The 12,651-nt window shown below is 45.6% G+C and overlaps 1 protein-coding gene across 1 annotated transcript in view; it reads left to right on the top strand.

The window, feature by feature from the left end:
* Gadl1 (glutamate decarboxylase like 1) overlaps positions 1-12,651 on the top strand; it is a 167,839-nt gene that overhangs the window by 123,257 nt on the left and 31,931 nt on the right. Inside the window, exon 14 of the mRNA XM_029481848.1 lies at positions 295-384. Within this exon, the coding sequence (XP_029337708.1) occupies positions 295-384 (90 nt within the window). The remainder of the gene's footprint in view (positions 1-294; positions 385-12,651) is intronic.

Below are 12,651 nucleotides of genomic sequence, written 5' to 3' on the forward strand. Positions count from 1 at the left end.
TCTCTCTCTCTCTCTCTCTCTCTCTCTGTGTGTGTGTGTGTGTGTGTGTGTAACCTGAGCCTCTGAGCCTACCCTTTATGTAGAGAAAAGAAAACTGTCTAGATTCAAACTCCAGTAGTGTATTGTCAGAATTCGTAGAGAACTACTCTGCAGGGGGTTGGCTTTTTTAAAATAAGTCATACACACTTGATGACTCATAAGAGATTATCACAGAGTTTAAAAGCCTTGGTTTAATTACATTCTACAATGAATCTTATGTTAATAAAGCAGCATTGTGTGTTTTCTAATCCTCAGCCTGAATATACCAATGTTTGCTTTTGGTACATTCCACCGAGTCTCAGAGAGATGGAGGAAGGACCAGAGTTCTGGAGAAAGCTTAGCTTGGTGAGTAATGAGTGGGTTGTATTTTTTTCTTCTTTTGATGAGTTCAATGCTCCTGCCTATTGGTCCGCAGATAGCTCCATGTGTGACTGCCTCTTGAAGTCACAGAGAAGTGTCTCTATTCCTGGCGTTTCTCTCAGTAGAAACTGCTATGTTCATACCTAGCCCATTAACTTGCCAGATCAATACACACACACATACACAAACACCTGTGCTGTGTGCAAGGTAGCTGTAGACTTTCTTAAACATTCTGCCTCCGCAGTGAGCTTCAGAAAGTGTTATCTGGTTGCAGGGTTCACAGTCACAGCTGTGGGACAAATGGCTGAAGCTCTCAATTCTGTAATTCTGTGGGTACGTCGAGCCATCTTAGAATTCTGTCGTCTGACTTGAAAACATGCAAAAACCAAAATCTGATATTGTTATTGTGGGGAAGGTGTCTCTGGCTTCTTGTATTCTTGCAGGAAAAAAATCTATTGAGATAGATAGATAGATAGATAGATAGATAGATAGATAGATAGATAGATAGAATATGAATGTACTTGAGTGGAAGAATATTTATCCAAACACTCCAAAGAGATATTAGAGTGGGCTATCCCAGGACGGGCCTGGGAAGCCCAGTAGATTCTGTGTTTTGGATTCGTAAAACATTTTAATCAATGCTTAAGATCCTTGGCTATATTCATAGGATGAGGGGACCCTTTGGTCCTAAGTGGTGGTTTGAATGAAAGTAGTCCCCATAGGTTCGTAAGGAATGGCATTGTTAGAAGATGTGGTCTTGTTGGAGGAAGTGTGTCACTAGGGGTGGACTTTCAGGCTTTCAGAAACCCAAGCCAGGCCCAGTGACTTACTGCTCTCCCTGCTGATTGGGATATAGAACTTTCAGCTATGTCTTCAGGACCATGTCTGTCTACAAACCGCCATGCTTCCTGCCATGATGATAATGGACTGAACCTCAGAACCAGTAAGCCAGGCGCAATTAACTGTTGTCATTTGTAACAGTTGCTGTGGTTGTGGTGTCTCCTCCCAGCAACAGGAACCCTAAGACTCTTTAACATTGTGGTGGGCCAGATCGATCTCTCTTGTATAGCATTTCTTCCCATGATCCTCTAGAAAAGCCCACAAAAGCAGGCCATGTCAGAGCCACGTGGCAAGCAATAATGTGTAGGCTATGGAGTGAACAAGCTAACTGAAGTTTCAAGGATTCTTAGCCATAAGGGAGCATGCTGACCATCCAGAGATACCACTGCTAATATCCAACTGCCATATTCCTCAGTAACATCACATCTAACTCCTTTCCTAGCCTGTGCCAGTGAGCAACATTCCATTCTCTTTACCAAAACACCCTGCACCATGCACCCAAGAGACTTGGAGGAAAAAAAAAATAGAGGATGCTGAGCCTGGATTTTCAACTGAAAAAAAAAAGTGCTTGAAAGCATGTTCATAGGGCTTGAGGTCTCTCAATGGTAAAGGACTTGCCTGACATTCCCCTGTGGGTTCAAAGCCCTGAGTCCCAGCCCAGGCAATATAAACAAACAAAGGCTTCACATGAAGCCGTGGAGAGCTGACAGTGCACAAAAGGAGCCCAGCAACCCCCACTTGGTTTTTCCAGACAAAATCCTTCCTCTCCTCCAGCTTTCCAAGGACTGTGCAGCCTCCTTAGTCAACATTCTTTATCCCTACTCCCCACTGCACATTGAAATTATATTTGGGAATTTCAGCCATGTGATACACACATTTAGGAATTCATGTGTTGTTGGTACCTTTAAAACTAGACAACTCCTTCTCTCTGTATCTTTCGTTATGAGGTAAGCAAAGAAGACTCCATCCAAGTTCATAAAAGCTCTCTCGGGCTTGCAATCCCTTTCCCCCTCTCACTGGAGAAAACACTAATTATTTAAACAGCTTTTGACAGTTGATAGCCCTTCAACTTGCCCTTTGAAGGAAAAGAAAAGGACTTACCAGGCAGGCAGCTGTAAACATTTACTGAGGGCTGGATGGGTTAAGCACTAGAGAGACAAATACCAAAAGAACTTGGTCTACGCCCTTGACAAGTTCATGTTCAGGGATAGAGCAGGTTAAAAGGCCACCAGGAGTGAAGAAGATACGCTCTGCTTGCAGCAAAAGCAGAGAGGACAGACCTCTGCTTCATCGTGCAACCCTGGCGCAGAGCCTTAAGCAGCAGAGAGATGCCAGGGAGGGAAGAACTAAGAAAGAAATAGATCCCAAGAAAGCTCAGAGTGTGAAGACGGTGAGAGTCAAGAGAACGGGGGGGGGGGGGCAGGCTATAAAGGGGCAGTGATGGATATGAGCATAGCCCGCAGAGTTTGGCTTGGTTTTTTTTTTTTTTCCATAAGCAAATTTAGAGGGAGAAAGCTTTCCATTGCCTGGGAGCTACAGACCAGTGTGGCCTTACCTGATGGTGTGACCTCTCCCTTTGGGTCATCTCTCTTTACCCATGACACATTTATGCCCCTGTACTGTAACACAATATATGCCAACATAATGCTATCTCCTGTCAAACCTGAGACCAAGGAGAGTGGTGGGTAACTTTAATTCTAAGTTGATTAGATTAAAGAACACCTAAGGCATTGGTGAAATATATTTTTGGGCGTGTCTGTGAGGGCATTTCCAGAAAGGTCTACCCGCAGATGGAAGATCTGCCCTAAATATGAGCAGCACCACTCTCTGGATAAGGGGTCCACAGTGAATGCAAAGGGAAAAATGGGCAGAGCCCTAGCATCTGTATCTCCATCTTCTGAGTGTGGGTGCCATGTGAGAAGCCCCCTGCTGCGACCTCTGGGGAGCCAAAGAGTCCCTCCCTCTCTCAAATCATCGCCTGTCCCCAATTTGGACAGAAAGAGGGTGATTTTAGGAGCATAGACATTGGGAGCCACACAGTCACTTTCACTGCAACAAAGTCGTCAGGCCTTGAGGTCTGGCTGGAGTTATGTCTCGGAATGTAAGTAGTTAAGAACTGTGAGGCTACCCAGCAGATGGTACCTGAGCTGCAAGGGCAAAAGGAACAATGTTGTGAGTCTGAGTGAGGACTAGAAGAGGATTTTTCACCTTGATCGATGGAGACGGAGGTTGTTGAGTGGGGCCTGAAGAGAAACCACTTCCAAGTTGAGAAAGATGGTCACAGGCCTGAAAAATCTTTTTTTTTTTTTTTGGTTGTTAAGAGAATTTACATAGAATGTGACATTTGTGTTTCTTTGATTCAGTGCCATGGCGCAGACAGAGATTAAGATAAGTAGACGGCTTCCTGGAATGAGTGAGTGTAGGATTGGTTGTGTCTGGCTTCTCCTTTGCTTTCAACTCTGAGAAAAGTCAAAGCCAGTAATGGACCTTGCGCTAATAACAGTTTGTTGCTGTGAAGAAGTACAGTGACCAACTGAGACTTACAGGTGATGGGCCCTCAAGGTGAGGCAGCAGCAAGGGGGGCAGAGCAGGAAGCTGGGAGCTCACATCTCCATCCACACACAGGAAGCAGAGAGGGCAAACCAGAATCTGGGCAAGGGTGTGGACTCTCAAAGCCTGCCCCTAGCCGTATACTTCTTCTACCAAGGCTCTACTTTCTAAAAGTTCCGAAACTTCCCCAGCTAGGGGCTAAGCACTGAAATACCTGACTCTACGGGAGACAGTTGTCATTTAAAGCGTCACTAGTATGCAGGTTCAAACCAGAGAGTACCTGAATTCTATGCTTCTCACAGTCACTGGAACTCAAATACACATAAAGACATTCTCCCTTACTCCAGCAATGGCGAGGTCAGGATCCACCACAGCCTGTTCTTTACTGCTAGAGCTGGAGAGAAGGCTCGGCAGTTACAAGCACTTGCTGATCTTCCACGGCCATCTGTATCTTGCTGTTCTTCTATATCCGGCAACTCCCAAATGGTGTAACTCAAGCTCTGGGAGTTCTTATGTCTTCATCTGGCCTCTGCAGGTGCTCACATATGTATGGCATCCAGTGACACACACACACACACACAGACACACACACACACGGGGGGGGGGGGGCAGCCTTCGGGACTCCCCGTTCCCCTTGCCCGGGTTAGTATCATACCTTTATGTCATGATTGCTTCTGGCCAGTGAAGCACGTGCTGCAGGCGGCCTTGGCTTCTTAGTTAGCCTTTTCTCTCTCTGCGTGGGCATTTGCTTTGCAGATGACTTTGGAAAGAGAGAGGTGACTTGTGAGAATGTACCTTTGTGATTTATAAATATGGACCCACTTACAGCATGCTCAGAATTTATTTCCTCATTTATTTTCGACAGAGAACCACAAATGTAAATAAAGCCAAAAGAAAACCTTGTTTGTTGCCTTTGTTTTTGCTCCTCTGGTCACACGAGCTGTGTAAGGTGACTAGCCACAGAACTACTCGTGTGATGGGCTCATTTGACAGCTGGAGGGAAAAATGAATATGGTGTGTCACAGGCTCTGTGTGTGTGTGTGTGTGTGTGTGTGTGTGTGTGTGTGTGTGTGTACATGAGTGTGCTTGCAAGAATGTGAGACTATTTCTAGAGAATGCAGAACTATGAAGCCAGTCTGTGACACTGTTCTGTCACCACGTTACCGTGACGTGACGCCTGTTTCCAGATGTCCTCTGTAGATATGCCCCCTTCTGATCCTTCTGGGCATGACTGTCTCTGTCTCAGGTCTTCACTTTTTGCCTGACTCCATCCTGTCTGTCTCTTTGCCTCCTGGCGTCTTCCCTCTCTTATTTCTGTCCCTCCCAGCACATCCCTAAGTCTGGTCCTGCTGCATCAGCGCTGGCCTGTGGCAAGACTGGGAACTGTCCACATCTCTACAGCAGCAGTTGTCAATGCCACCGGACCCAAGGACCACTATTCACAATAAATATTAACATCCCCTTTGCTCTCCCAACAGGGAGAGCCAAAGCATGGCATTCTGTAAGGGCTACATGTGATCTCATGTGCAACGAAAAGAAGGAAGTGATTAATAATCAGATATATGTGTCGTTATATTGCATCATTACTTGTGCCTGGCATCTTCAGACCATGCCTGGACTTGACAGAATTCCCATCCATGCTCTGAGATGCACAGAGTGTGACCTGTACACAGAGGCACAATGCCACAAATAGGTGATGTCCGTCTTGGAAGTAATAAAGATGGTAGAGTGTTAGTGTCCACATTCTTAGACGGCACACAGGTTTGTTCAGGGGAAATACTTTTTCTCTTGTTTTACATGAAGTCAAAGCAGCATCTGCTAAAAACGGGCCCAGGGACTGGTGAGAGAGACAGTGCAGTGGGCAAAGGTGGTTGTGGTCAGAATTGATGGCATGAGTTCTATCTCTGGGATCCATTTGGTAGAAAAATAGAACTGAAGATGGCAAGATGTCCTATGACCTTTACATGCATGGAACATACATAACATACATAGGCACACACACACACATGAGTAAATACAATACATACGTTTAAATGGTCATAGAAGGGCTAAGGAGATAGCCCAGTCAGTATATTGATGGCGTGCAAGCCTGAGGACATGAACTGGGTTCCCTAAACTCATGATAGAAAAGGAACCAGGGTGGTAGCAGGCAATGCTCGTCTCAACACTGGAGGAGCAGACACAGAGGGACCTCTGGGCTTTGCAGACAAGACAGTCTAGTGAGTTCCAGACCATTGAGAGGCCCTCCCAGCGATCAGTTTTTTAAAGACAATAAAAATAAAACAGTGGGTATTAATACCCGGAGTTGACTTCTGCACTCCCCACATGCTTACATGTATGTACACACATGTGCTTACATGTATGTGCATACATGTGTGTACCCACATCCCATATGTACCCACATCCCATTATGAATGTTGCTGCCTGTAATGAGAGTCAGCAGAGGGTAGGGTTGTGGGTCCCATAGGGCATGGTCACTTCAGGAGGTATAATGTGAGGTGTTTGTGCTTGCCCCATGATGTACCGGGTAGGTACTGGGCTGTAGGGTTGGAGCTGGTTCAGGGGTCCACAGGCCTGCAATGAAGCTGCACCTGTCTGGTTCTCAGACTCTCAGACATCCAGGCTCTGCTAGGAGTGGAGGAAGAGCTGAGAATGGAGTGCAGGCCCACAGGCTGGATCTTTTCCAGGGCCACGGGAAAAGGGAGAGCTCTGGCTTGTCCCACGGGGAGAGTCCTTGGCTTGTCTGGTGGGAGGCCTTCTACAGGAGACTAGACAGTGGCTCTATAGACAAAGGCCTTCTCCATGGCTCCCCATGGAAGGTCTCAATGAAAAGAGACAGTCTGTGGCTCCAAACAATTTATTGTGGTAGAAAATGGATGTGTAAAACCATATCCTCCTTTTCAGGGTGGTCCTGAGATTAAATACATTTTTTCAGGGAGGAGTGTCTCGGAAGGAAAGTTTATTGACTATGCCCTCCAGGCCTCAAGGTACCTTATTATCATGGAGGTCTCTGTCTTGAGTCTACAGGATCACAGGTCACATCTCTTTTCTTATTGCCTTGATCTGAGATGTTAGGAATGCCTTGTGGAGGGGCTTGGGGGTGTTGCCACTATGGGGGGCTACCACTAGTGACAGGGGCCTGGTACTTGGGAGCAGGCGAAGCTCCTACCATCCCTTCAGGGTCTCCAAGGCTTCAAAGCCGTTAGCTCAACTGATGACTAGGCTGCCTCTCATGGTCCACTGCCCCACAGCAGAGTTCTCTGGGGTTTTTCTTTACTGTGTGTATGCAGCAGGGATGGGTGGGGAGGTAGAACACAGTTGCATGTTCAGGTGCATGCATGTGCATGCCAGAGGTGTAGATCAGTCTTCCTCCATCTCTCTCCATCAAATCTTTGACAAGGTTCCTCGCTGAACCCAGTTAGGGCAGGCCGTCTAGCCTGTGAATCCATATCCCCCTACCCGTACCTCACCAGCGCTAGGATTATAGGTACCTGTTTCAAATGTGGATTTTCATGTGGGTTCTGGCATAGTAAATTCAGGTCCTCAGGCTTGCACAGCAAACACTTCAGCACTGAGCTACATTCCCAGTCTATTCTCTAAGCTACTTGTGGGCAGACAAATTTGCTGTTTTACTGGAATCACATAAAACACAGGAAAACCTTAATTTTACATACATTTTTCTTTTAGCAGTTCCAATCTTAAAAACTGTTTCCTTGTAAATAGCAGCAGAGTTGTGGGGAATGGAATGCTACTCAGAGGTTTGCAGTTCTTCAAAAGAACAAAATGCCGAGAAGTAACGAAAAAGCCACCTCCAAGGTGCTAGTTAAATATTACTACGTGACTTGTAGGCAAATTCAGTGTTCAGACAATTAAGATAGATCATTATTTTGGAAAATAATACAAATCAGCTACTATAGCCCATGTGTTTTGAAAAATTATGTTCATATATAATGATCACTCTATCATCTGTATATGTGCATGCATGCATGTGTACATGTGTGCATGTGTGTGCATGGTTGTGTGCAAGTGTGCTTGTGTGTGTGCATGCATGCACATGTGTGTATAGAAAGAGAGGGTAGGCCTCTCTATACTGGTCACTTCTTCCCTTGCTCTGACAGAAAGTGGTTTCAGGAAAGAAAGTTTTAAGCGGGCTGGCAGTGGGCAGCTGGCCATACGCAGGCTGGCAGTGGGCAGCTGGCCATACTCAGGCTGGCAGTGGGCAACTGGCCACATTGTATCCTGTTCCTTTCTCCATTTTCTGCAGTCTGGAATCCTAGCCCACAGAATGATAACACTCATATAACATCTGCCTCCCAACTTCAATTAATCTAATCGAAAACATTCTTTATAGCTGTGCCCAGAGATGTGTTTCCATGGTGACTCTAAGCCCTATCCAGTTGACAATGGAGATGAACCATCACAGATATTAAGTGTATATAAAATCTTGTGTGTATGTTTAGACTAAGGACAGACAGTAGATGCCAAGTTCTATATACACTGTGTGTGTGTGTATGTGTGTGTGTGTGTGTGTGTGTGTGTGTGTGTTCATTAAGCACTGCCCTGGAGTATCAAATTGAGGACAGAAACTTGGGAATGGAATATAAAGACAAACCAGAAACAGACCCTAGAAAATTCTGTGAGCTTTCCTTGGTGTTCTGATGAATATTTCCTTTCCTGTGAGCATTTCATTCTCAAAGTCCAGAGCCCATTCACAAAATCCTAACATTCTTGCAAGGAGTTAACACACCTTCCTTTGCCTTCCTGAGCGCTCACGACAGCCTGCTCGGATTTGCTGCAGAGTCCTGACTAAGGGTGATCATGTCTGATGGTGTCCCTTCTTGTCAATCATAGAAGAATCAGTTTTTCTGGGGCCTTCCTGATATCCTTGTTGTCTTGTTGCTTGGTTGTGGATTTAATTTGTCAGATGGTCCTGATATCCTTAGGAGAATCTGGGTTGCCAGTGAGCCACCCTTCTAGAGGAAGGTGCCTGCAGATGCATAAACAGGACTCCTTAGTACTGTCGGCAGCTTTCCAGGGGTCTTGGGCATGCCCCATTCATGGCTTGATTCATAGCATATCGCCATACTTCAAGACTCTGTTCTTCAATCTGTCAGGGGCATTTTAGAGATGATCTCCTGGTTGCTTGTGTGCATATATGTGCAAGTGTGTTGGTGTGCATGTGTTCGAGGAAACTTGCACATCGCCTATTCTTGAGAATTCTGGTTCTGGTTTTCTTTCAATCATACTTGGTGATAACAGGATACCCAGCCTCTCCTTTGGTTTGTGAACTAAAAAATATTTATTTCTCTAAAGACAGAACAGGGTATTTTTTTTTTGGTTGGTTGATTTTTAAAATTATTTTATTGTGTGTGTATTTGTGTTTTGTTTGCATGTATGTCTGTGCACGGCATGTTTCCATGGTGTCCATGAAAGCCAAAAACAAACAAACAAACAAAAAGCAAAAACAAAACAAAACAAAACAAAACAAAACAAAACAAAACAAAACAAAACAAAACAAAACACTAGATCCCCTGGAACTGGGGTCGCAGACACTTGTAAGCCAATATGTGGATGCCAGAAACCAGATCTGAGTTCTCCGCAAGAGCAGCCGGTGCTTTAACTGCTGAGACATCTCTCCAGCCCTGGGTTTTGTTTATTGTTAGAATTTTTAAAAATAAGGTCCCTTTGGAAAAGTTTTGGTGCACAATTGATTAAATTCCTGAAAAATTCTAGTTTTGGGAGGTACCAAGCTGTTATATTTGCCATATGGTTTACATTTTAGGGGAAGCTAATATAGACACTGATTTTATTTATTTATTTTATTTTATTTGGATCTCTCTCTCTCTCTCTCTCTCTCTCTCTCTCTCTCTCTCTCTCTCTCTCTGTGTGTGTGTGTGTGTGTGTGTGTTCACAGAGGGAGGGGCTAGATGCACGTGCACGTGTGTCCTTTCAGAGATGCGACATCCACCAGTGCCGTCTTTCTCAGTAGCTCTCCACCTTGTTTTTTAAACACAGATCTCATCACTGGCCTGGGCCTTATCAAGCTAAGCCGAGCTGGCCAGCAAGTCCCAGGGATCCATCTGTCTGTCTCTGTCTCCTTCATGCTAGGATTATGATCATGGACCACCACAGCCAACATTTTTACGTGGACTCTAGGGCATCAAACTTAGGACTTCACACTTGCATAGCAAACACTTTACCAGCTGAACTATCTTCCGTGTGTGTGTGTGTGTGTGTGTGTGTGTGTGTGTGTCCGTGTGTGTGTGTCCATTTTACTTTATGCAACACTGTAGCTCAAACCCAGGACCCTTTGCATTCTAAGAAAATACTAAATAAGCCACCCCCAGTCCTAAAATCCCATGGAAGGAGTTACAGAGACAAAGTTTGGAGCTGTGACAAAAGGATGGACCATCTAGAGACTGCCATATCCAGAGATCCATCCCATGATCAGCATCCAAACGCTGACACCATTGCATTCACTAGCAAGATTTTGCTGAAAGGACCCAGATATAGCTGTCTCTTGTGAGACAATGCCGGGGCCTGGCAAACACAGAAGTGGATGCTCACAGTCAGCTAGTGAATGGATCACAGGGCCCCCAATGGAGGAGCTGGAGAAAGTACCGAAGGAGCTGAAGGGATCCGCAACCCTATGGGTGGAACAACATTATGAACTAGCCAGTACCCCGGAGCTCTTGACTCTAGCTGCATATGTATTAAAAGATGGCCTAGTAGGCCATCACTGGAAAGAGAGGCCCATTTTCATATCTATTTTTACTTTAAAACAAAACAAAACAAAACAAAACAACAACAACAACAACAACATTATTTCCCCCATGATTCTCTTTTGTCTGTTTATTCAAGTGAGGTCATGTGGTAGTCAGTCCCGGAACCCACCATTCAACTCCAGGAATCACTGTGAAATCTACCAAGAATAAAAGCCTCTGTCTCCCTACTTGACCTACAGATCAGGTGGGCTGTGTCAGGGCTGCAAACTTGCATCTGCACTGTGTACAGTTAAGATGTCTGGATGCATCTTGTCATTTCCCCCATCCCTGGATGACATGGGGTCTTCTGGTTCCTTGCCTCTCCTGAGACTTGCATGGCCTGAAGACTTTCTCTCCTCCTGGGTATTTCCAATGCCCAAGGTTAACTTGTGAAGCTGCCAAGGGCAGGGAATGGGGAAGTAGGACCAGGGGAAGTAAGGCTGCAGGGGGCAAGCACTGTAGAGGGAGAGGTCCCCTTAAGCCTTAGGGTGGTCTATGGCCTGTAAGGCCTCTGAAGGATCCCCAAGGTCCATGGGAACCATAGTCATTACTGAGAATGGACTTTCTGCCTGGCCTTTTAGGACAGTGGTGCAATTTGGATTTGATTTTTATTTAGAGGAAGTAAAGGATTGTGACATTTCTTGAGCACCTGCATTTACAGGGCAAAATTCATACCCACAGCACAGCCATTAAAGAGATTGCACTGGACACAATGAGGATTTATTGTTGCAGAATTAAGAATGGACTCTGTGCTAAAGGAAAAATAAAGGTTCTCCGATTATCTTTGAAGCTCTTTTGCCAGTGCCAAAGCTGCCCCCTGCTGGTGGCTCTGCTCATTGCTTTGTTCCTGGATGGAAATCAACATGCAGAGCTGTGGACTAGCCCTGTGGAGACAATGTACAGAGTTGCAGGATAACCACCATCAGGACCACCCAGGGAGGCAGTGCAGGGAATTCTCAAAGGATAAACCTGCTCTTTCTCTTCCCATCAGTATACATGCGTGCCTCTGTGCTCAACCTGTGCATGTGTGCCTCTATGCTCCTCCTGTGCATGTGTCTCTGTACTCCTCATGTGCATGTGTGTGTCTGTGCCCCTCATGTGCAGGTGTGTCTCTGCTTCTCATGTGGGTGTGTGTCTCTGTGCTCCTCATGTACATGTGTGTGTCTGTGCTCCTCATGTGCAGGTGTGCCTCTGTGCTCCTCATGTGCATGTGTGCCCCTGCTCCTCTGCACATCTCCACAGCAGCCAGCTCTTCCTCATTTGCCTTAGAGCTGCATCGTTTTCCTATTCTCTTGCTCAGTCTATGCTTTATGCTGCTGCTGCCCTGTCCCCACTTCCTATCTTCTCTCTCCCCCTTTCCCAAATGTTCCTCTTTGCCTTAGAGCTGCATCCTCTTCCTGTTCTCTTGCTCAGTCTATGCTTTATGCTGCTGCTGCCCTGTCCCCACTTCCTATCTTCTCTCCCCCCCTTTCCCAAATGTTCCTCCTTTCCCCCTCTCATACGTTGTTCATCAAAACTAAGAGACACGTGCAGGCTTGGACAGAGCAGAGATGGTGGTAGTGACATGATTTTCTTTTCCTGATGTGTTTCCTCAAGCTCCTTCACTGTCTGTTGATCCATCCATCCATCCATCCATCCATCCAACCATCCATCCAACCATCCATCCATCCATCCAACCATCCATCCATCCATCCATCCATCCATCCATCCATCCAACCATCCATCCATCCATCCATCCATCCATCCATCCATCCATCCATCCATCCAACATCTATCTATCTATCTATCTATCTATCTATCTATCTATCTATCTATCTATCTCCATCCTGTCAGAAGAAACTCAAAAAAAAAAAGGAAAAACACTACATAATTGTGTGCTGTAATCTATAAAACCCACAGGTATATCAGGCAAATTCTGCATAATTTTGTTAAGTGTTTGTGTACCTTGGCATTTGGTCATTGAACAACAATTGATGAACCTCTCCATGCTGGCATCCATCCTCTCTCTTCTCCTTCTCCTTCTCCTTCTCCTTCTCCTTCTCCTTCTCCTTCTCCTTCTCCTTCTCCTTCTCCTTCTCCTTCTCCTTCTCCTTCTCCT

This window comes from Mus caroli, chromosome 9, assembly GCF_900094665.2.
Source record: "Mus caroli chromosome 9, CAROLI_EIJ_v1.1, whole genome shotgun sequence".
NCBI classification, from domain to species: domain Eukaryota; kingdom Metazoa; phylum Chordata; class Mammalia; order Rodentia; family Muridae; genus Mus; species Mus caroli.